Source organism: Cyclopterus lumpus, chromosome 6 (genome assembly GCF_009769545.1).
Source record: "Cyclopterus lumpus isolate fCycLum1 chromosome 6, fCycLum1.pri, whole genome shotgun sequence".
NCBI classification, from domain to species: domain Eukaryota; kingdom Metazoa; phylum Chordata; class Actinopteri; order Perciformes; family Cyclopteridae; genus Cyclopterus; species Cyclopterus lumpus.
The window spans coordinates 12,284,847-12,307,445 of record NC_046971.1 but is presented as its reverse complement, the minus strand read 5'-3'; the positions used below and the strand labels follow the sequence as shown (position 1 = coordinate 12,307,445).

Here is a 22,599-nt window from a genome sequence, read left to right as displayed (position 1 = left end):
GAGGTGCTAATCTTTTTACTTCAGAATGAAAAAATATTGATATTAAAAGTTAATTAAAAATACATTTTGCAATAAATCCAGGCAATGGCTAATGCAGATATGTTAAGGACATGTAGCACTCCATTCATACTGACAATCTACTGTCTAGATTAGGAGATATTTAATGTTAAATGTCGTATATTTTTACTTAAAAAAGAAAATTAAGCTGTGAGCAGCGATGAACGAGTCCTCGCTCATTCGCGCCAGTCAGGGGCGTCGGCGGGACGCCGACCTGCTCGGCCGAGAATGCAGGCAAAATTAAAGGTTCCTATCAAAATTAACGGTTCCTATCAAAATTAAAGGTTCCTATCAAATTCACATTTGCATAAATGGGTCATTTTTGACCCATGTGTGTAAACTTCATGGAGGTAGTGATCCAAAAATGATTTTTATTAAAGTACAAAAAGACAAATGAAAATGAGAATTTGGGATGATCAAAAACAAGTTAATTGAGGAATTCCTGGAATTCTGAATGATGAAACTAATTTATTGGAAATATATTTACAATTAAAACTCTGTCAGGTCACTTTTGACCCATGTTGTGTATCAAAGGGTTAATATCCATATATGTTTTTCTGAAGTAAAAATATACGACATTTAACATTAAATATCTCCTAATCTAGACAGTAAAAATGTTAGATTGTCAGTATGAATGGAGTGCTACATGTCCTTAACACATCTGCATTAGCCATTGCCTGGATTTATTGCAAAATGTATTTTTAATTAACTTTTAATATCAATATATTTTCATTCTGAAGTAAAAAGATACGACTTTTAATGTTAATTATCTCCTAATCTAGACAGTAAACATGTTTGATTGTCAGTATGGATGGAGTGCTACATGTCCTTAACACATCTGCAGTAGCCATTGCCTAGATTTATTGCAAAATGTAATTTTATTTAACATTTAATATCCATACATTTTATTTTTTAAGTAAAAAGGTACAACCTTTAATTTGGAATATCTCCTAATTGGTAAAGTAAATGTGTTTCATTTGCTGTGCATGTGTAGACAGAGATCCCTTCAACATCACTCATATTTGGAATTATTGAGGAAAGTATATAGTCTATAGCACCTAAAATATCCTAAAATAAACTTTTGTATCATACACATGTGAATTAGACATTGCTCGACATATTGAGACAATTATCTTTATACCAGAAATGATCTATTTGAAATGTACAAAATCAATTCCGTTCTTACTTTGTAAAATATCTGAATTGGTACAGTTAAGATGTTTGGATGTGGTCAGAAGTATTCTAAACACATACATATCAGTCAGTCATTTAGATATTATTCAATTTATTATCTTTCCATTAACACTTAAATCAAAGAATAAAGACACTTTACACAGAATTGAGTTGTATTTTCACCTTAATTCACTAGAAGCAGGTTACATGTATTATACTAATATGTGAATATTGTTTATTTAATATATTTTCCATACAAGTATACGATTTGTCGACTTCTTATTTTGAAAACCGGATGTTGTGTCATGTGGATTTTTCCGCAAACTTTGCAAAAACCCTTGCTCGCTCCCGATCTGGGTCGTTTGAACGTGTTTACCATGAATGCCAGTATATAGGCGCACAACAATTTCAGTGCCGGCTGATTTGACCACGGAGATCCGAGTGTTCGCTGAGTTCACCGCAGTCATAGATTAACCCATTCACACCCATTCATACACTGATGATAGGGGCTACCATGCAATGTGCCACCTGCTCATCAGGACTGTAACAATTCTAGAACATTCCCACACCACTCCAAGAGCAATTTGGGGTTAAGTGTCTTGCCCAAGGACACATTGTTATGGACTAGCAGGGCGGGGGATCAAACCGCCAATCCTCTGATTGAAGTACGACCCTGTTATGATTATTAATGTATGTGGACTGAATATATGAATACATCACGTAAGATTCTTAGTGTTTCTGATCTGGTCCTTTTTAAGAAACTAATTCTAAAGATACTGAAGTAATGAGGGACTAGTATTACTTGAAGGGCATGACAACAGTAACTGTTTAAGTAATTAATGAGTCGTTACTAATTTTGTTCATCACAAATTAAGAAAGTGGTCAATATGATCGATTAACTGATAATCATGAACTAATCATTCCTAATTCCATTATTATAAGATCTCCCAAATCAGTTTTCTAACATTATCATAATCATCCACTAATCCTCCGTTAGTATATTATTAGGGAATCTTTTTTAATTATTATAATTATTAATGATTCGTCAATTATCAAGTCGTTCCGGATTCGTTCCTCCCTCCATCGTCAATGAACTAATCATACTCTAGTACGAGTAAATTGATTAGAAGATACAAATGGTTCACTCCTCACACTTTCCCCATTTGTTCCTTGGTACCTATCAACATGTGCGTCAGAGCGGAAGAGTGAAGGCGCTTGAAGCAACAGCTGCAGTGACTGCAGTAGAAACACAGTGAGATCCCCCTCAGCACTCATTCTCAGCTCCACTCCTCCTAATTGCAGGTAAGCTATTTTTTTATCTGCCTAAAAAATTGGCTTAATTCAGATTTCCTCTCTTCTCTTTTTCTCTCTCTTCGGGACAATAACGAATCAAGTAGGCCTGCGTACCTTTAATTAGAGGAAGCGATGCCTGTCGAACCGTGAGAAAATAAAAAGAGAAGGAGGGTTAGAAAATAGCCATTTTTGGTTTTTTTTCCTCACCTGAGCTGTTTAGTTATGTATTTTTCTAATAACTCCTATTCTTTCCTATTCTATATTAATGTATGTATGGTACCACGACTGTTACTGTTTGTGTGATTACTTTGCATGATTCTCAATATTATATAAGCTAAACAACGTGGTGGCCTTTTGTTGTGCGTAAACCTGCATGTGCCTTTCCTACATAACCAGGTGCCACTAACGAACAGCACCTGCACCTTGCGGCATGTACTACTGCTACTACTGTGTGTGTGTGTGTGTGTGTGTGTGTGTGTATATATATATATATATATACCAGTTTCCAGCTAAATCGGACCCATACATGCTCTCTTTTCTCAGTTACACTGTGGAAGTTCCAGTTAAAGGTGCAGATGGAGAAGACAGACACCGCCTAGGAGTAGCCGGGATCATTGCCTTTTATTTGTGCCTCGCGTCAGTTTATTATGTTCCACCAGCTTACGGATCAAACAGTGAATGGCAGCTGCCAGGGAGCCGCCTCAGCTTGCAATAAGAGCGCTGATGGAGACGCGCTCCAGCTGCCCACTTTCTCCACAGCGGCGAAAGTCAGAGTCATCATCACCTTCAGTCTGTGCGCGGTTTCAGCTGTGAGCAACTTGGTTGTGCTGTATGCTGCCGGCAACGGGGGCAAGCGCAAGTCGCACGTTCGGATCCTCATTATGAACCTGACCGTGGCGGACCTGCTGGTGACTTTCATCGTGATGCCCGTGGACGCGGTGTGGAACATCACGGTGCAGTGGCAGGCGGGAGATGTCGCCTGCAGGCTGCTGATGTTCATGAAACTGGTGGCGATGTACTCGTGCGCTTTTGTAACTGTGGTCATTAGCCTGGATAGGCAGTCCGCCATTCTCAATCCTCTGGGCATCAGTGAGGCCAAAAGGAAAAGCAAGATCATGTTGACTGTGGCCTGGACGATGAGTGTAATCCTCTCACTCCCTCAGGTAGGAGAACACACATGCTACTCATCCAATACTTCCCCCTATGCCACTCTAAACTATATATACACTCTCACTGCACTCTTATGAGGCTCCTTGCCATATGACAGTTGCTGCTTGAATCTCCCAACTTCTTTGAAGGAGAATGAAACCTTGTTGAAAAAGCACATGTGTCTTCCTCTATAATAATAATAATACATCGAATTTATATAGCGCTTTTCAAAACACACAAATACGCTTTACATAACAAACAAAAGAACATTTCAGGTTCTCTGAGGAATTAGTCATGGGTGCAGGGAGGTGAAGGCGAGTTTGAAGAAGTGGGTTTTGAGGGCTTGTTTGAATGATGAAAGGGTGGGAGCATGACAGATGTGAATTGCAGTAAAATGCTGATCTTCAAATTGCAGTAAATGCAGCTGGCTCACTTAATCTATTACGATAATCATCTACTTTGTACAGAAAAACAGATGCAATTAGGTTCCAAGTGTGCTCATTCAATTAAGTTGTATCGTTAATTAAGGTGCGGGATCTACATATACAAGATCCTTGTCACGTTTTGTTGAACGATGTCTCAGAAATTCCAATTCAACAGTCCTTGAATTAGTTTTACCTGCTGAACGCAAATGAGGCAACATATTGTAGATTAGATTAGATATATACTTTATTCATCCCCAGGAGGAAATTTGTTAATATCTGTATATATGTATAGTGTATATATGTATATTTATATTTATGTAAATATATGTTTATAGATATACAGTATGTGTGTATATATGTACTGTATATATGTATATATGTACTATATATGTGTATATATATGTATATATGTGTGTGTACTTATGCGTAGGTATATACTGTATATACTGTATATATATATATATATGTGTATTTATATATATATATATATATATATATATATATATATATATATATATATATAAATGTGTGTGTGTATATATATGTGTATAACATTAATATGTACTGTGGGACATTATGGTCAAAGTCATTCGATAACTTACTATTATTACTATGGTTTACGGCCACACTCAGAATATAGAATATAATCTGTGAGATGTTTTCTTTCACCTCTATCTAAGAACATGTCAGAGGACTTTTTGTAAAATAAGAATTGAGGAGAGATGACTCACAAAGTGTTGACATGAAAGTCCAACTGAGAGCTGTGTATACAGTAAAGCACTAAAATCAACCAGGTTGGTGGATTAAACTCATCCATCCATCTAGTCTTCATGTCAAATCAGTTGGCATCACATTCACGAATAGGAAATCAGGAGAAACTGTGACCCAAAATTGTGAACACGATGCCCTTTCATTCATATATTTTTGACTATGTTGTTATTCTAATTCTTATTCATTGCATTACTGCACCCTTTTATTGAAATGCAAATGTGTGGCTCATGCATTTCTGTAAGACTTACAGGCATTTTTAATTTTTTAATGCAACACTAAGTTAGAACAAACTGACAAAAACTCTTTTTCTTGAATTGCCAATTCAAATCATACATTGTATGCATCACTTAAAAACAGCTTTGTGTTGTTGAATAACTAATCTAACCATCTGTAACTCACATGTTTGGCAACAGTAACACGTAATGTTGCAGATTTAATGACACAGCAGCTAACCCACATGCGATGTGGCCTGATTTAGACTTGTTTTAACCTTCATCTGACACAGTCTGGATTTAGCGCCTGAAAATGTGAAAATGAATTGCCTGGGAGATGGGTGACAAGAAAACGACAATTGGCACAAGTATCCCTTATAGATTCTGGAGGGAATACACTGTCCAGTCTTTGTTGCTCCTGCTGCTCTGCATTTAAAGCTGTTTCCCAGTTAACCAGCAGAGATGGTGGCTGCACATATTAATAAGGTGGAGTCCTCTCTATCCAGAAGTTCCACCTGTACGCTTTTCCCCCCAAAATCATGCTCAGTGATAATCATTGTAATCAGCAATGGATGCAAAAAAATCTGCTTCACTGACTGTACGACAAAGTTTACACCACAGTAGTTTCAAGCATCACACTGTGATTGGTTGATTGGCTGAAGAGTATTCTAATAAGTGCCAATATTTCATGATATAGCGCTCTTCCTACACCTGCCCTCTCTCACGGCGGGAAGCTTCGAAAAACCAAAGAGATCTGACAAATCCCTGTCTGCTTAGAAGCTTCTGCAAAGGTTTTTCAGAAGGCAAAGAGTTATCTCCAAAACCTTTTTCGCTGTTTATTTTGGAGGCTTTGAAAATCTAAATGGGAACATAGCCCTCGAAACCTGCAGTGTGTGGGTCCAAAGTGTGTCAGACAGCATTGAAACTGACAGCCTTTAATGGAATCACAAAGAAGACTTTTTGTGACTTTTTCGTTATTGGCAAAAGATGAACGATGTGAACAAGGACCTCAATAATTTATGATGCGTCACCTTTATCAGCTGAATTACAGCAATAATAGCCATTGTAGCTCCAGTAATTTAAGTTGAAAAAAAAGTGTACTGTACCATTTGAAAGCTGGACTTCTCTACTACTTATTATTTGCTCCATGGTTGTGTTCAACTTTTGCTTAGTTTTCTCTCTTTTTAGCAATAAACTCCAATAAACCGCTGTCCCAACTGTACCTGCCAACACCAAATGGCAGAAAGACATAGTGAACATAGTTGAGCATCAAGCAGCTAAAGAATATACTTCTCTCAAAAGTTGTTTTTGACCAGAACAGTGCTGAATGAGAGATTATATTTTTGGTTTACAATCCTCACACAAGTCTCCAAATGAATGGTAATGCTTCTGTTTCTATGCTGGATGTGTAAATAAGCAACTGCTTGTTCACCTGATCAACCTCATCAGGTATTTACAGCAAATTTCTGTTGTCCCCAAGTGGCCAACAACATCTGTTCATTCTTCTTAAAGTTAAGCAACTTAAAATGCTTTGTTGCTTTAGGTGAGGATCACGGTTACAGCAAACAAAAGCAAACATTTCATCATAACTGTCGGCTGAAAAGTGCTGCACCAAAAATAATTGAATCAGGCTCAGTTTTTTGCAGAAGAGTGCATCATTATCCAGTAAAGCAGCTGATCCATCTGTTACTACATCCCCTTACATGTTTTAGACTATTAATGCTCTTATTATACACAGTATATACACTGCAAACTGGACTTTCTGGTCCATAGCTCATCAACCGGTAGCAACCAGCCCTCAGCAACACAGGCTCTTAAAATGATTCATTCTGAAGGACTGTTATGACGAACAGGAGGATGACAGAGATGATACTTCGATGCACATGTAAAATACCGAGACGTCTGGAATCGATCTCAGGGTTGCCCAGCTGACATTTAATCATCTGTATTACCACCACATAATACTGAGGCTGCTGGAGCACTGGACTAATTATTGGATTTACTGGCTCTCATTATTTTGCCACGTACCTGCTATTGTCAGTATCGCAAATGTCACTGGATCAAATCTCCATTTACACATTTTATAAAGCTGTAATTCTAAAGAGAAAATGCATATTTGTTTGTATACAAGCTGGTATTGTTATACAGGTGGCTTTCTCCTTTACCAGACAGTTGAGTTCTAAGAAAAAAAAGTTATAAAATGAATAGGAAGTTTTATATACAAACCACCTCTACTATGAGCTATGTATCTGTGTCTCAAGTGTCACTAGGAGCTTCTCCAGTAATCCCCCCACCCACTGTGATATGAAACCTTTAGGACCCAAAAGCAGACCACAGGAGACAGAATCGGATAATGGAATTTATTTGGAGATGGCAAGGAAGTGTGGAGCCCGAGGTTCAACACAGAGGCAAGCAGATCACGACGTGAGTCCCGTGGCTTCGCCGTCGGAGGCAGGCTGTTCGCGGCGTGCGTCCCATGGCTCGACGCCAGAGGCATGCAGAACCAACAGGCGAAGAGAGAGAGAGTTAGAGAACACATATGAACAGCGGAGAATCTCACAGAGCGGCAGTGGAGACTACCGGGGCAGAAGACGTAACAGACTGACAACCCAGGCCTGCAGGACCAGGGTTGATATACAGCTGGTGATGAGTCAAACAGACCGCAGCTGTGCACCACAAGGTACTGGTGGACACCGGTTTGATCAGCAACATGTGGAATGTTAGGTGGAGCGTCAAGGATGAGGGGAGGGTTTGACGCTGCCACGTTCGGAGGGAGGCATCGACCTCCTGATTTAGTCTCTCCGTCTGCCCGTTAGACTGGGGGTGGAACCCGGAGGACAGACTGATTGTTGCGCTGAGGGCTCTCCAGACCTGGGATATGAACTGTGGACCACGGTCTGAAACGATGTCCACCGAAATCCCATGTAGCTGGAACACCTGGTTGACCATAATGTCCGCTGTCTACCGAGCAGTTGGAAGCTTGGGCAGAGCGAGGAAGTGGGCCGCCTTGGAGAAGCAGTCTATCACCGTGTTGATGACTGTGTTACCTTGCGAGGGTGGCAGGCCTGTGACGAAGTCCAAGGTGATGTGAGAGCAGGGGTGATGTGGCACCGGAAGTGGTTGCAGCAGCCCGGCAGATGGTCGATGTGACGACTTGTTGCGGGAACAGATGGAGCAGGCCAGGACAAATGCTCTGGTGTATGCCTCCAGCGACTTCCACCAAAAATTCCGTCTGAGAATGTTTGTGGTACACCTGACGCCCGGGTGACAGGAGAACCGTGAGTTATGAGCCCATTGGAGTACTTGGGGAGTGTGCAGGCGGGGGAACAAAGAGTCGGCTGGGAGGCCCTCCTCCGTGGTCTGGCAGCGTCCGGAGAGCGTCCTGCACCACAGACTCAATCTCCCAAGTGAGAGAGGCTGCCACACAGGTTGCCGGGAGAATGGTGCCAGGACAGGAGGAGTGACCCTTGTGAAATAACTGTCAAGAGAGAGCGTCGGGTTTCGTATTATTGTGCCCTGGACGGTAGGAGATAGAAGTCGAAACGCCCGAAGAGTAACGACCACCGCGTTTGCCGGGAGTTTAACCTCTTGGCCGTCCAAATGTACTCCAGCCAGTGCCTCCATTCCTCCAGAGCTAATTTAATTGCCAGCAACTCCCAGTTTCCGACATCGTAATTTCCCTTTGCCGGCGTAAACCGGCGGGAATAGTAGGCGCAAGGGCGAAGCTTAGCGTCAGAGTCCGAACGTTGTGAAATCCACTTCAATAATGAACTGCCGGGTGTCATCGGGCTGGATCAGGATGGGGTGGAACTAAACCGCTCCTTGAGGAGTTGGAATGCCAGACCGGCTTCTGGCGTCCACGAGAACATGGTCTTAGAGGAGGTGAGTCTCATGAGGGGTGCTGCAAGCTTGCTGTAGTTCCTGATGAAGCGGCTAAAAGCGTATTCAAGATGTATCTAATAACGGTCAAACAACTTCTAATTTCAAGATAATTTATTATTCAGGTCACAGGCAAAGTATCGGCGCTGCAATTGCAAGAGCAGGTGAGAGGTCCGTTCAACTTGCAGGTTAAAGTGGAACTCTGACCCTAAACACAGGAAAAACTATCTTTTTTTTTTTGGACCTAGCTGGCATAGGGGAGGGCAACTGCATCCTCCCAGGCCTTGACGTCTGATCATCAAAGAATATCAATACAATGTCTACTGCAAAGTTTATGAGAGCTTTAGCAAATGGAATTATAACTATAAGAACACATACAAATATAATATACAACACGGTAGAAGTTCGCAAACCCCATGAACTGCTGGAGCTGTTTCCGAGAGGAGGGGGTCGGCCACTCCGTTACCGCCTTGACCTTCTCCGGATCAGCCCTCACCTACCACGTCTCAATGATAAACCCCAGGAACCGAACTGAGGTTACGTGGAACTCACATTTCTCTGCCTTCACAAACAGTTTGTTCCCCAGTAGGTGCTGGAGGACCATCCGGACATGAGGCTGGTGCTCCAGAAGGTCTGCAGAATAGATGAGAATGTCATCTAAATATACGAACACAAAACGATTCAGGAAATCGCAGAGTACGTCATTTACCAACGCCAGGAACACAGCAGGAGCGTTAACGAGTCCAAACGACAAGACGAAGTGGCCGAGGGTGGTGTTGAACCCCGTCTTCCACTCGTCCCCCACCCGGATCCGCACCAGGTGGTACATGTTGCAGAGGTGGATCTTCGAGAAGATCGTGGCTCCAGCCAGAGGTTCAAACCCTGAGTTGATCAGCGGCAGGGGGTATTTGTTCCGGGTGGTCAGTCTGTTCTGTCACGGGAGCACAAGGTTAGGACCCAAAAGCAGACCACAGGAGACAGAATCGGATAATGAAATTTATTTAGAGACGACAAGAAAGTGTGGAGCCCGAGGTAGATCTGATAAAGCAGATCATGACGTGAGTCCCGTGGCTTCGACGTCGGAGGCAGGCTGTTCGGGGCGTAACCGACTGAAAACCCAGGCCTGCAGGACCAGGGTTGATATACAGCTGGTGATGACTCAAACAGGCCGCAGCTGTGCACCGCTCGGGGGTGTGGCCATGGGCAGCTTCTGGAGGTAGGACAAAGAAGACACACATTGAGCACATGGCAAAAACCAAACAAACAGGGGGATGACAGACACATGAGGTAAGGCGACTTGGGGGAACAGACACACAATGGGTCAGACAGGGAAGACATTCTGCCATGGAGAGGCAGCTTGAAACAAATGAGATATCTGAACAAGATCAGGTTTTGTAGCTCCACACACTCCAATGGTAAATATAGTCAAATGTTTTTTCATCAGAAGAGAAAGTGCTCAGTTTTTGGGGAGATGTGGAGAAGCTCATTTAGGGATTTTTTGGGTAAAGATAAATGCCTTGAAGCTATCTTTGTTATCTCCAGCAGACGTAAGACTGGGTTGAGGTTATGTATTTGGCTGAGTGTGTGTGCAGTGTGTCCATAAGTGAGTATGCATTTATGGTTGTCCACTGATTAAGTATTCGGCTGCAGTAAACTGCATATTGTTTTTGGTGTCCAGGAATGCTCAAGGACTGGATTGCGGTAATTTACACTTTCTCAAAACATCTTTTACTGCCTGTTTTCTACAACCGTTGACTGTCTGCTTGCTCCTCACTCAACACTCCTAACCGGTCCTTATCCCCAACCCTCATTCGCTACTCAGGAGCCAGAGACATAGTGGGGGAAACAGTTTGCACATTTTTATTGTTTTGGATAGTGTATTTGGCTAAAAGACTGTCAACTACTCACGCTCCTGAGTACCTCTCAGCCGCTGCTCTGCAGCTCACTTTTATTGTTATTTTGGACAGTGTGTTTGACTCCCAGGTAACTTAACTACTATGCTGCACACACTGCTGAACCTCGTTGCTACTCCGCCGCTGATAAGCAACCAGACCACTCTGGTTGTATGCATTCAATTTCATAATACAGCAGCGGTCGTTGCAAACACACTTGGTGGAGATCTGCATTCTGCTGAGTGCATCTTATTAGTTTTTACTGTTTTTCAATATTTGTTTTACGTAAAACTTAGTTTTCTTGAAATCTGAAAGGCTTTATTTGGGTTCAAATGTATGTGTCAGTGACTCCGCTCTGGCTTCTAAGGTTTTTTCTTATTTATACCCTCATCACTTTTAACATTTGTGTCACATTGTAGAAAGGGATGTGCAGTAAATATTTCTGTCACCGTCAGTTGTCTGTCAATTGATTACAGGAGGCATTAAACTTCTGGAAATGTTAAGGTGCCAGGAGTGAGTGACTTCGAAATCTAGTAAGGTCTTTGAGTCATTCAGATTTAAAAGAAGTATTTTAGAGAAAGGCTTAATTTGGCATTGCAGTGAGCTACTGTATGTATCTTCTTTTTTATAGGTATTAGATTATGTTTTGTTGCCTAGTTTTGTGTCTTTGAGTGTTGTTGTGCTTCCACAATTTCTGTCAAGCATTTTTTTAAATATTCTGTATAAATAGTATAATAGACTATATAATGACATGTAGATACATAATCAATATGGACCATACAATGATTCAAACATACTCGGCATCTGACAGAAATGATTATAGATAATGACATTAGGGGATCTCTCTTATGTTGGTGTTTTCAAGAAGAAAAATTAGCCTAAAAGTTCTGTCTTAATCAATGACATCAGTGTTTTTCTCAATATTTATGTTGCATTTCTTCGTGTCATGTGTAAATACAGAAGACTTTCAGAGGGTGTCCTTGGATTTTAGAATGTTGATTGTGTATTTTTAGAATGTTGATTGTATATGACATATATGGTAGCATCAGTATTTGCCATATACAGGTAGCATTTCTAAACATTGAGGAATGTAACACACATCTATTTTTAGATACACCTGTTTTTCAGGATTCCTCGATGACAGCTGCTATTGTGATTTGAGCTCATAATCTCTGTGTTAAATACATCAGAGGTGTTTGACGGTCAGTCTCTACTTCAAATTATGTCAGGATTTGTGTGAGATCTTTACATTTTTTTTGTCCATATTATGCAATAGTCCGCTAAATTATTAATTTGTTCTAAATACATGATGAGCAACTGGTTTCTATCTACTCATATTCTCAGTAACTGTGTCTGTTACTTATGGACTGTCACTAAATCACTGGCAAAACACTATATGTATAGACAGAGGATGAACTAGTTCTTAAAGGTCTTAACTGGGATAGATATTGGGATTGTTACACTGGATACTGTTTATTCACTCGCCAAATCTGAAACTGCTGTAGCATGTGAGATCTACTGCAGCTCTGAAGCACTAAATATAAACTCCAGCAATATAAACAGAATTTATGTTGGGGTCAACTCCAACTCTTGGTAAAACACATGGTATACGTAGGTAATTTAAAGATGAACATACTTGAAAAAACTCTTGAAGTAACATGTACTTTGCCTGTTCTATTTTCACATCATCATCTTAATCCACAATATGAGTTTGTTTAAAGCTATATGATATTTGCCCTGAAGTAAACCCATGTTCATTTTGGTACATCCATCAAATATAAATGTGTGAGTTTATACATTTTCTTTTCAGATTAAGCGTGACATATTTGGTATTGTTCTTGACAGGTTATTTACAGGTTTCAAAACGATATCCTGTTATAATCTAGAAACAGATGAATGTATGTTTTTTTTATTTTTAAAGAAAGAAAAGAACGTTTATTGACCGGAAAGCTGACGCCTCTGAATCTCCTCACAAAACAAGCTTTATTCTGAAAATCTAAGTTTGTGGTCATACAAAAGCAGACTAATATTTGTGACAGTGGCTCAGCTGTTGTGCAGCTCAGCTTTTGCAGTGCATCCATCTTCAATTTTATTTCTGAGGGTGTCAAACAAACTGCCCTATGTCTTGTTAAAAATGAATAGCCAGGAGCAATATTGCCGATATTTTCTATTTTCTCAGCTGAGAGGCTCCAAGGAGATTTGCACCACAGTGGAGACTGCTCTCAGTTTAAATTATATCATATATTTTTATGAAACAAACATCATAAAACTGATCTGACATTGAGACCCTACCATAACCATCATAAACCTTAAACATATAATAAGTAATTAAAACATTTTTTTTGTATACCATGTTATCTTCTGCACATAATGTTGTTTATCTGGTCACAGATTACATTTTTCTTCCCATTTTGTGTTTTCCTGAACAGAAAAACAAACTCATGTTATGTAGACAGTGTCATGGGAGGCAAAACAATGTTCTGTTTTTGTTATGCGAACACAATTGGCCATCACATTAATGTAAGCGTTTTAGAGGAAACCCAGAACTGGGTTTTTTCCTCTGGGGTTGCTTCAATTATTCACAAGAATTGCAATTACTGGCCTGTAATTTAACAGAGGATGAGGATTGGAGGTGTACATAAGCCACAATAAATACGGTGTTTCAGGAGCCCAAATGTCTCAAAGGATCATCTTCCTAACAAGATAAATGGAGTATTATTTATGTTTTTGTCTCAGACGCACATAGCTAAAAGTTTTTTATTGTCCAATGGAATCTGTTAAATTTAGATTGTCTTACTGACGTTAGTCTATTACACATACCATTTGTTTCAAAATGTCAAAGACATATTCAGCTCTTATGGACACATTCGTAATTCAATTCCCTATGAGACTGTTCTCCTTCTGATTTTTATAAAGGACTTGTTTTATATATAACTACGGACAGAGTTAAAGCTTGGAGGAATTTCATCATGAGTTGTGATGATGTACTTTCCACTGCCCTCTTACGTGAAAGGTTGATTAAATAACAATTTTAAATAAAAACCCACCTGATGATTACTATACTGATTATGGGTTTATGATGACATCAGGGCATCATGGACCGTGCTGATAGAAAATGGACATGACTGATTGGAAGTGAAGCAGCTCACAATCAGTTATAAATGTTAAACATTTTGTGTGAAAGTATGTCATTTACATCAGCGGTACCCAACCTTTTTTGAGCCACGGACCGGTTTCGTGTCAGACAATATTTTCACGGACCGGCCTTCATAGTGTTGGAGACAAATATGACGTAATAAATATGACGTAATAAATATGACGTAATAAAATGATACGACCGGCATAAAGTGCATAAAAATACAACTCACCATGATGCTGAATTAGTGGGAGCCCTGAGCTTGATTATCTGCAACGAGCCGGTGCCATCTCGGGGTGATGGGAGACAACGACACCCGAAGTGTGCTTGTTATGTCCAGTCTGCTCCGTAACTGAGTTTTCGTCGCTGTCATTGCAGAAAACCCGCTTCACAAAGAAGCTCTCCAAAGACGTTTGTTTTTTTTACTCATTTTCTCACGCTTGTTGGTTTGCTATAGCTCGCTAGCTTTTCTCAAGAGGTTACTACTTACATACGTAATATGTGACCTCTTGAGATGTGTGACGTATTCGTGACCTTGTGAGAGGCTCAGATGCACAGACGGATGTATCCGGTCCTTTTTCAAAATGAAATTTTTTTACACCAAAATTTGTTTTTCATTCACTCGTTCTGTGCGAACCGGTACCAACCGACCCTTGGGGTTGGGGACCGCAGCTTTATATCCCCCGGCTGGATACCATCAGCATGACTGTGCCGCTGAATACAAGAAATATTAAGATATGTTTTCTCAATCAGCCAAGATACATTTTCACAGAAAAAAGATGAAAAAAAGTGGGATCTAGAATTTATCCACGTGATATTTTTATTTTTATGAAGCTTATGGAGGTTGTTGGCAGTTGTGGTTCAAAGCCTCTTAACTTCTCGTATCCTCCATTCTGTCCTTCTGACCTATTTAGAGTTATTACAAAGCAAAACTCTTCTTGTCTTTAATGCAGATGATTATATTTCACAATGTGACCATCACAGTCCCGGAGAACTTCACCCAGTGCACCACCCATGGCAGTTTTGTCCAGCACTGGCAGGAGACCCTCTACAACATGTTCACCTTTGTGTGCCTCTTCCTCCTGCCTTTGATTATCATGATCTTCTGCTACACACGCATTCTCATTGAGATATCCAGCCGCATGGCCCGGGGTAACTGTACGTCTCACATTTTCTTCAAAATCTGCAGTCAACATATGTTTCGCTGCGACTCAAGGAGTTGTGCGTGACAAATATGTTGTTTTCATCTCTTTCAGTGCTGTCAAGAGATGTTCATCTCCGCCGCTCCCACAACAACATCCCAAAAGCTCGGATGAGGACTCTTAAGATGAGCATCGTCATCGTGACGTCATTCATCGTCTGCTGGACCCCGTACTACCTGCTCGGCCTGTGGTATTGGTTATTTCCTGAAAGAATGGAGGAAACAGTCTCTCATTCACTAACACATATGCTGTTTATCTTTGGCCTCTTCAACGCCTGTCTGGACCCCATCACTTATGGTCTGTTCACCGTTCATCTTCACAAGGGTCTTAAGAGATGCTGTCAGACATCAAACATACGGCCTGAATTAGAAAACAACACTGGCCTTGTACACAGGGCTCATCTTTCAACTCCTAAGCAGATTGACTCAAGTGTCCACAATACAGACGTAGAGGGAAATGAAAGCCACAGCACAAGTGGTTCAAGGCCAATACGCCCAGTGAGCAAGATGTAATGGTTTAAAGAATTTCAATGGAAAGAATGTCTGTTCTTAAAATGCATTGAACTTAGTATTTAGAAATGACAGCTATAGTTTAATGATAAAAAAAGTGTTCTTTCGTCTTTTCATTTGTGTTTCACGGATGTAATTAATGGTGTATTATAGCTCCGCCCTGGTTTGTTACTCACACATCAATGATCAGATGTTGTCAAATCGCTGCAGAGTGATGCATGCAGCACTGACAATAATCACCATGATTGGCTGAGGGTGATACTGTACATCACACAGAATGTCTCTCAGACTCGATTACCATGAAGCTTAAAGACTTGTGTGGGTCAGTTCTGCTTGGAGTTACCATACATTGACTTAAAAGGCCTGGCACCTATTTGTTCGAGCACCACTCTTGATAACAGTGGGTTTTAAAATAAGAACTTTATTTACAGTTTGAAAGTGACGTCACAATCGGACACACACACACACACACACACACACTATTGCACGCTCAACAAACAAACAACTTGTTGGTTTGTGGATTTCAAGACGTCTTGTGTTATTTCCTGTGTCAAAGAAGCCACATTTGATTTAAGATTATCAGTTGATTATACACTCTCTGTGGTGTAAACCTTTTTGTTTTATTTATGTTTACATTTGTATTACCTGTTGGAGTTTCTTTTTAAACGAGGTCCTCGGCTATCATTGTTTATTGACTGTAAACTGTTATAAATTGTGATTTGTAATGATGTCTGTGCAATATAAAACGCTGTGATTTTGTTTCAATACAAACATGATCATTATTGACCATGATGGCCTTTTAACTAAATGTTATGGTATACAGTTCTATGTATTGAATGTATCTTAGCAGCATGTTGCTGATGTGGTATTGATTGCGTAATTGTTTTACTTTGTATGTACTGTGTTGCACAACATGGAGTGCAATTTGTTACATTGGTGTTGGTGTTAGTAAGGTATTATATTGTACATGGTGTTATATTGTAAACAGTAGACTATTCAGTTGATTGCTGATATGCAAAAAAAGAGAGATCAATAGCATTTGTCTGTTTGTATGATATTGTTTCTTTCCTGTAAGTTATTGAATATGTGTCATGTATATTTGCAAAGTGTTTATTTGTTGAATTAAAAAATTTGCCTTTTTGATGTACAAAAAATGACGGCTTCCCGCTGAGCTCCTGTACACTTGTCATCAGCTGAAAATGGCTCAATCTAAATAAAGCACAAAATTAACTTGGGAAAAAATGGGATAATTAGAACCATAATAGGAGCTTACAACTCAAAGAAATATCGAAACATATCAACTTTATATCAAAATCTGATGGAAAAATTAGGAAATACAACATTTTATGTAAAACTGAAATGGGAACCGGAACTTGGTGTGAATAATACATTGTTGGAAAAATAGAATTAGATTCTTTATTACTCCCCAAATTACAAGCAAATGTCTGTCTATTGTTCAACCATGTTGGAGGAAATGTGGGTCAGTAAATGTAGACCATTCCCATATACAGTATGTTGTCTATGCCTGGAAATTGTACAGTTTTGGGGAAATGTCCATATGGTTATTGTCAAAATTGATGATACACCTAAGTCCTGTATGTTTCTCTACTTTGGTAATATGACAACAGATAATGTGTTAGGGGAAGACCGGTATCTGCTGACAATTCTGTTAGCAGCTAGTAAAAAGGCTATTACGAAGAGATGACACACAATAGAACCACCATCACAAGATGGATGGTTGAACATCGTGACTGATAGAGCTCAAGAAGAGCAATGAGAAGTGGGAGAAATGGACACGTTAACGATAACAAGATAAGATGAGACAAGATAAGAACACTTTTTTATCATGCTTTTGAGAGGACAGTGCAAACCAGACCCCAGAACCACTTACTATGCTCCACATTCTATGCTCGCCAAACTCCTTGAACACTCTTTGCTTTTAATTACTACCAATGAAGCTGTTGCGTAAATTCAGTCAGCAAGACTCGGCTCTTGCATGCCTAAGCACGTAGTTCATTTATTATACATCTGCCATTCATTAATCACGCATGCTCACCATCTTCATTACGTTCATGTTGCTGTTACACACTCCTCCACCTTCACATCTCCACCCAGTCTCATCAGCTTCATCAGCTTCACCAGCTTCACCAGCCTCACCAGCCAGCGCCTGGACTCCACAAGGGGATTTATCTTACTGGTTTGATTACAAATCTCCCAGTAGAGTCCAAGCGCCAAAGACTAAATAATAAACAATTAACTTTCCTTCATCTGACTTGTCCCTCCTGACTGAAAGAAAAGTGGATGATGGCACACGTTTCCTGGCAGACTGGCTTTGCAGAATTCTTTGGAATATAACTTTAATTTGCCTGATTGACTTGGATACAAAGAGTGTATCACAGGGAATTTCATGAATAATTAATATAACGAATCCCCTCTAAAATGAAATGTCTTTAGTGACGCTTTTATTCTCATCAGTGAGCAGGGCACAGTTGCTGAACCTGTGAAAACTGACAGGATGTGGATGACAGCTCCACACTTTAGTGAAGGACTGGAGCACATTTTCCAATCTACAGCGAATGACGAGGTCACTTATCTCTGCAGGTCCATCAAGGGTGCCTTATTGTGTATTGACACTATTAAACTAAAGCCTAGCAGGAGATCTCTTGCCAGTCATGGGGATATTGCTCAAGAATGTCACTCTAGATTTGCTGGTCTTGCAATAAGACATAACATAACTCTCCGAAGGGTTCGGTCTAAATGTTACTGTTCACTGTCCTCAAGAGGCCATAACATAATTGATTATTTCAAAATATTGAAAGAGATTTTTATCTTTGTTTGGTGTATAAAGAGACAAAAAAGATACCAAAAAAAATTAGAACTGAGCTGCGCAGCATAAACAGAGACCTAATAGAGGCCCTTCATTTTCCCTTCACCTTGTGGAGCATGCAGCATCCAAAACGTGTGATTATGGTAATCTCAAAGCTTGACTGCAAAAGTAAAAAAAGACCTGCTGTGTTGAACAAGACCAGTTATTGAAAAACCCAGCTGGTGTTGCCAGATTGTGTGTATTTCTTACAGCCTACAATTACATCAGGTCATTTGACTGACTATTGTGTGGTTATTTCACATTATTTTTGAGCGGTTTGTTTTGTATTCTTAATGCATCCCAAATGTAGTATACCAATGTTATCACCGACGGACAAGAAAGACATTTTTGCTAGTTCATTAACTTCGACAACAGATTTTAAAACATTACCTAAGTCAGTGACCATGTTTGTGGTCAAAAAGCCCAACATATTGCTTTTTGGATATATATTTCTGTTGGAAAATAGGATGTTGAACTGTCATGGTCTGAAGGTCTTGATGGGAGGGGGGTACCAGGAAGTCCAAACACTGATGAGTATTCTTCTTCAATCACTGATAAGAATTTGATCACAGGTACTTCTAAGAGAGGATAACTCATCTGTTTATCTGGAGCCCCTTCACAAAGACAATGGAGGCCTGTTTCTGGAGAAGATAAGAAACTGCTTTGGGCCGGTTCGGACCACATCTCCCCCTGCTACTGTCTGTCACACTGTATAAATGACAGAGGCTCAGGGGATGGATCTTTGACCAGCAACTTGGAAATATGAAGAATAAATGACCTGAATGATGATTTTACATTTGGTGTCGAGTAGAATTTTTCTAATAATTTCCAATACCAAAAACACAAGACGACAGCTGTTTTCCCTCTGTGTTAAACATACTCATAGTTATTTTACTCACCCCTCAGAAGACATTTGTGGAAAGCTTAAAAGCAAGAAATTGAAGATTTGAACTGCAGGTGCACTAGGAAACGTCACATATTTCAAGGTGTCAGCTACTGTTCACAGTTTTGATGTCACACTCCTCTGACCTCAAATTCTCACTCTTAATCTCTCTGAAACTAAAGGTGGGGAGGAGAGTCAACTGTCTACAGTGTGCAACTTTCTGTTGTATTCTACGGCACTTCTACCGATATAATAACGTTATATATTATGAGGTTAAATTTGAGTTTAATACTACTTTGTTCTGAACTAGATACTGCATTAGCAGGCACGATTTCCAAAACGTATGTACTCTCATCATGCTCTGACAAAGCTTGATATGTTGCCAGACTCACCCAAGTTGACCCATTGACAACAAAAATCACAAAATAACTGTACAAAGTCATAGAAAATACACTTAAAAGTTCAATGACCTGAGCTCAAAAGAAAAACTTGAGCTTTTACATGCAGCAATACAAAAAAACAGCAATAGAAACACAATCTCACAGGGTAAGCACTGATACCTGATGCCAAAAAATAAATAGGCCTACAGTTATTTGTCAAATTACACAACGATGCGTTTCAACATTTCAAAAGAGATGACACTCCCCAAGTTTAGATTGCTACGTTGTAAAGATTAATGTGGAAGTTATCATTCCATCATTAAATCAACTAGCAGTTTATGTTCCAATCAATTTCAATGAACTGAACATAAAATCATGAAACGACATGAAGATAAAACAGAACAATAGAATCACTGAATACCAATAAAAAAAAATACAACAGTAAAGTTCAACTGGATGCACAATCAGTAATAAAATAAATGGGTATAAGACATCCTGAGCAGCATGTTCAAATATAATCCAGGCTGACATCTCCCTTAATCGTATTATCGAGCTGAATCTGTTCATTATAGCTTTTGACTGAGATGTCCGGTGTGCACAAGAACAGCGTCAGGGAAAGCACGAGCCATGACGTCGCCCACACTCATCAACCCACAGAGTGACTCTTCACATCCCTGCTTGGTGATCTTTGAAGAAGTTCGATTATGAGGAAGATGATGTTTGAGCCGATGCTGCTGTGTTCCATATCTTTCTTTCCTTTTTATTCCAGCCTTCCCGGTTGAGTCGGTGAGCTGTTTTTTCTACACATTTTCATCAAACATATCTGGATTTTTTAAAACGTTGTTGGGTTTCCTGTTGCAGAAAGATCACCGCACTGAAGAAAACAAGGTCCTCTGAGTGTTTGCATTTTCTTTATTCGACTGTTTTCTTATGACCTCACATTTTCAAAATTACACTAATTGATCCAAGCCAAGCAGTAACATATTGACTTTCATCTTTGTGTCAAAGGTGATAACTCAGACACCACTGGCCTCATTTTCACTAGATAAATTATGCATGTTGTCATTTTTTTATTAGACCGGTCAGCCTACAGGGAACTTTATTCATTGGCCTGTCAACTGGTCACACACAATATCAAACATAACTGATAGTATTTTGATTTTGAACTTTTTAAGTATTGCATCTCAGATCTGCATTTGATCATTTCCAGAATTAAACTCACTGCCTCAACATGGTCTATTATACCATGTCTTAATGATTTGTGCAAAGGGGCGTAGTTATTATTATTATTATATTAATAATTAGTATTATTATATAAATCTAGCAGGAAATGAAAAGACTGAAATAAAATAAAACCAAGACATAAAGACAGTGAGAAACCAACACTATACTGCCACAGCAGACATAATCTTCACCTATAAAACCCAATTAGACTAACGTAATAAATCGTACAATATGTAATATATTATTTTTACTTTATATATTATGAGAAGAGATGAGTCACTCAGGGAAGAGCAACCTTTTTATTTTGTTGTTCGCTATGAACTCATGATTGGGAATGAATGGAGAGGTAGAAGCAGGACTGAATACACTGTTGCTTTCAATAGATTCAATTCATATTCTTTTGCAGGACTTTGTGTGTTCTGTGTTTTTGTATTATTTACTATTGACTTAAGACAATACTTTCAAATGCACAATATACATTTGTGTGTCTCACAGGACCCGGATCTCCACAATGTGCACACTTTTCATTGCAATCAATATCACAGCTAAGCTTTAGAAATAATACAAGGAGTTTGTTCTTGCGAAAGTACATACTGTGTCTTGATTGTATCATGTTCTTGACTTTTTTCTTTGCTTCCGTTTTCTCTTCATGTATGAATAAGCTTGTTTGAGAAGAACTGTGCCTCCCTGGAAAGTGGACGAAATCAGGCAGCAAGTGGCAACGACAAAAAGCTTCGGACAAGTCGAACACTTTCCAGCAGAAAAATACAATGAAATAGTGACATCCTGATCCAATAGGATTAGAATAGATTGGGAATGTGTATTCTTTCCTTTATTCTTTGCATGTCTGCCTTGTAAAGCACTTTGTAAATGCTGCTCGTTTTGTTAACTTGTATATAACTAACCTTTATTATTACCAAACAAACATGTTTTTAGATTAAAACCTATTGCGCGACATGAAACTAATCTTTGAATTAATATTACAATTACACAGAAAGTTCAGATGTTCTACAAAACATGGTTTATTGTCAGAATTAAGAGACAATCAGCTCTGTTATCAGCTGACAGACAGAATTTCCCATCATACCCTTGTTCTTTCAGGTGGTCGAGAGCAACTGCAGCGTCTAACTCTTGAAACGGTAGCTGCCTCGATCTCGTGAGATTATTGTTTGGATCACACAGTGCAGGTCGGGATCAATAGGACCCCAAATCTAACTGACCTGCATTGTGCTGCGATCGATTCTGTGCAGGCCTGGCTCATCTCGAACGAGTCTAATCTCTTTTCGTGATTGTGGGGGGCATGCTCCCCGGGTGCAAGATAATACAGTTTCATAGTGTTGGTGAACGCACCCCCAGGCCTGACTCCTCTAGCTTTTGTCTGATGTGTTGGCCGAGCATAGAGCGTGTTAGACCCATCGACAGTATGTAAGAAGTGGACGTAATCGCAGTGACGTCACTCATTGGTTGTGGACTTCTTTCTTGAAGCATCGAGTTTGGCATGTTGGCCTTCGCAATCTTGTTTTTTTGCAACCAGAAGTGACCCGAGAA

At 39.7% G+C, this 22,599-nt stretch overlaps 1 protein-coding gene across 1 annotated transcript; it reads left to right on the top strand.

Moving 5' to 3' along the window:
- Positions 1-217: 217 nt before the first annotated feature.
- gnrhr4 (gonadotropin releasing hormone receptor 4) lies at positions 218-15,701 on the top strand. The gene is made up of 4 exons (XM_034535104.1): positions 218-233; positions 3,154-3,686; positions 14,941-15,145; positions 15,244-15,701. The coding sequence occupies exons 1-4, from the start codon at positions 218-220 to the stop codon at positions 15,699-15,701; spliced, it is 1,212 nt and encodes a 403-aa protein (XP_034390995.1).
- Positions 15,702-22,599: the final 6,898 nt, after the last annotated feature.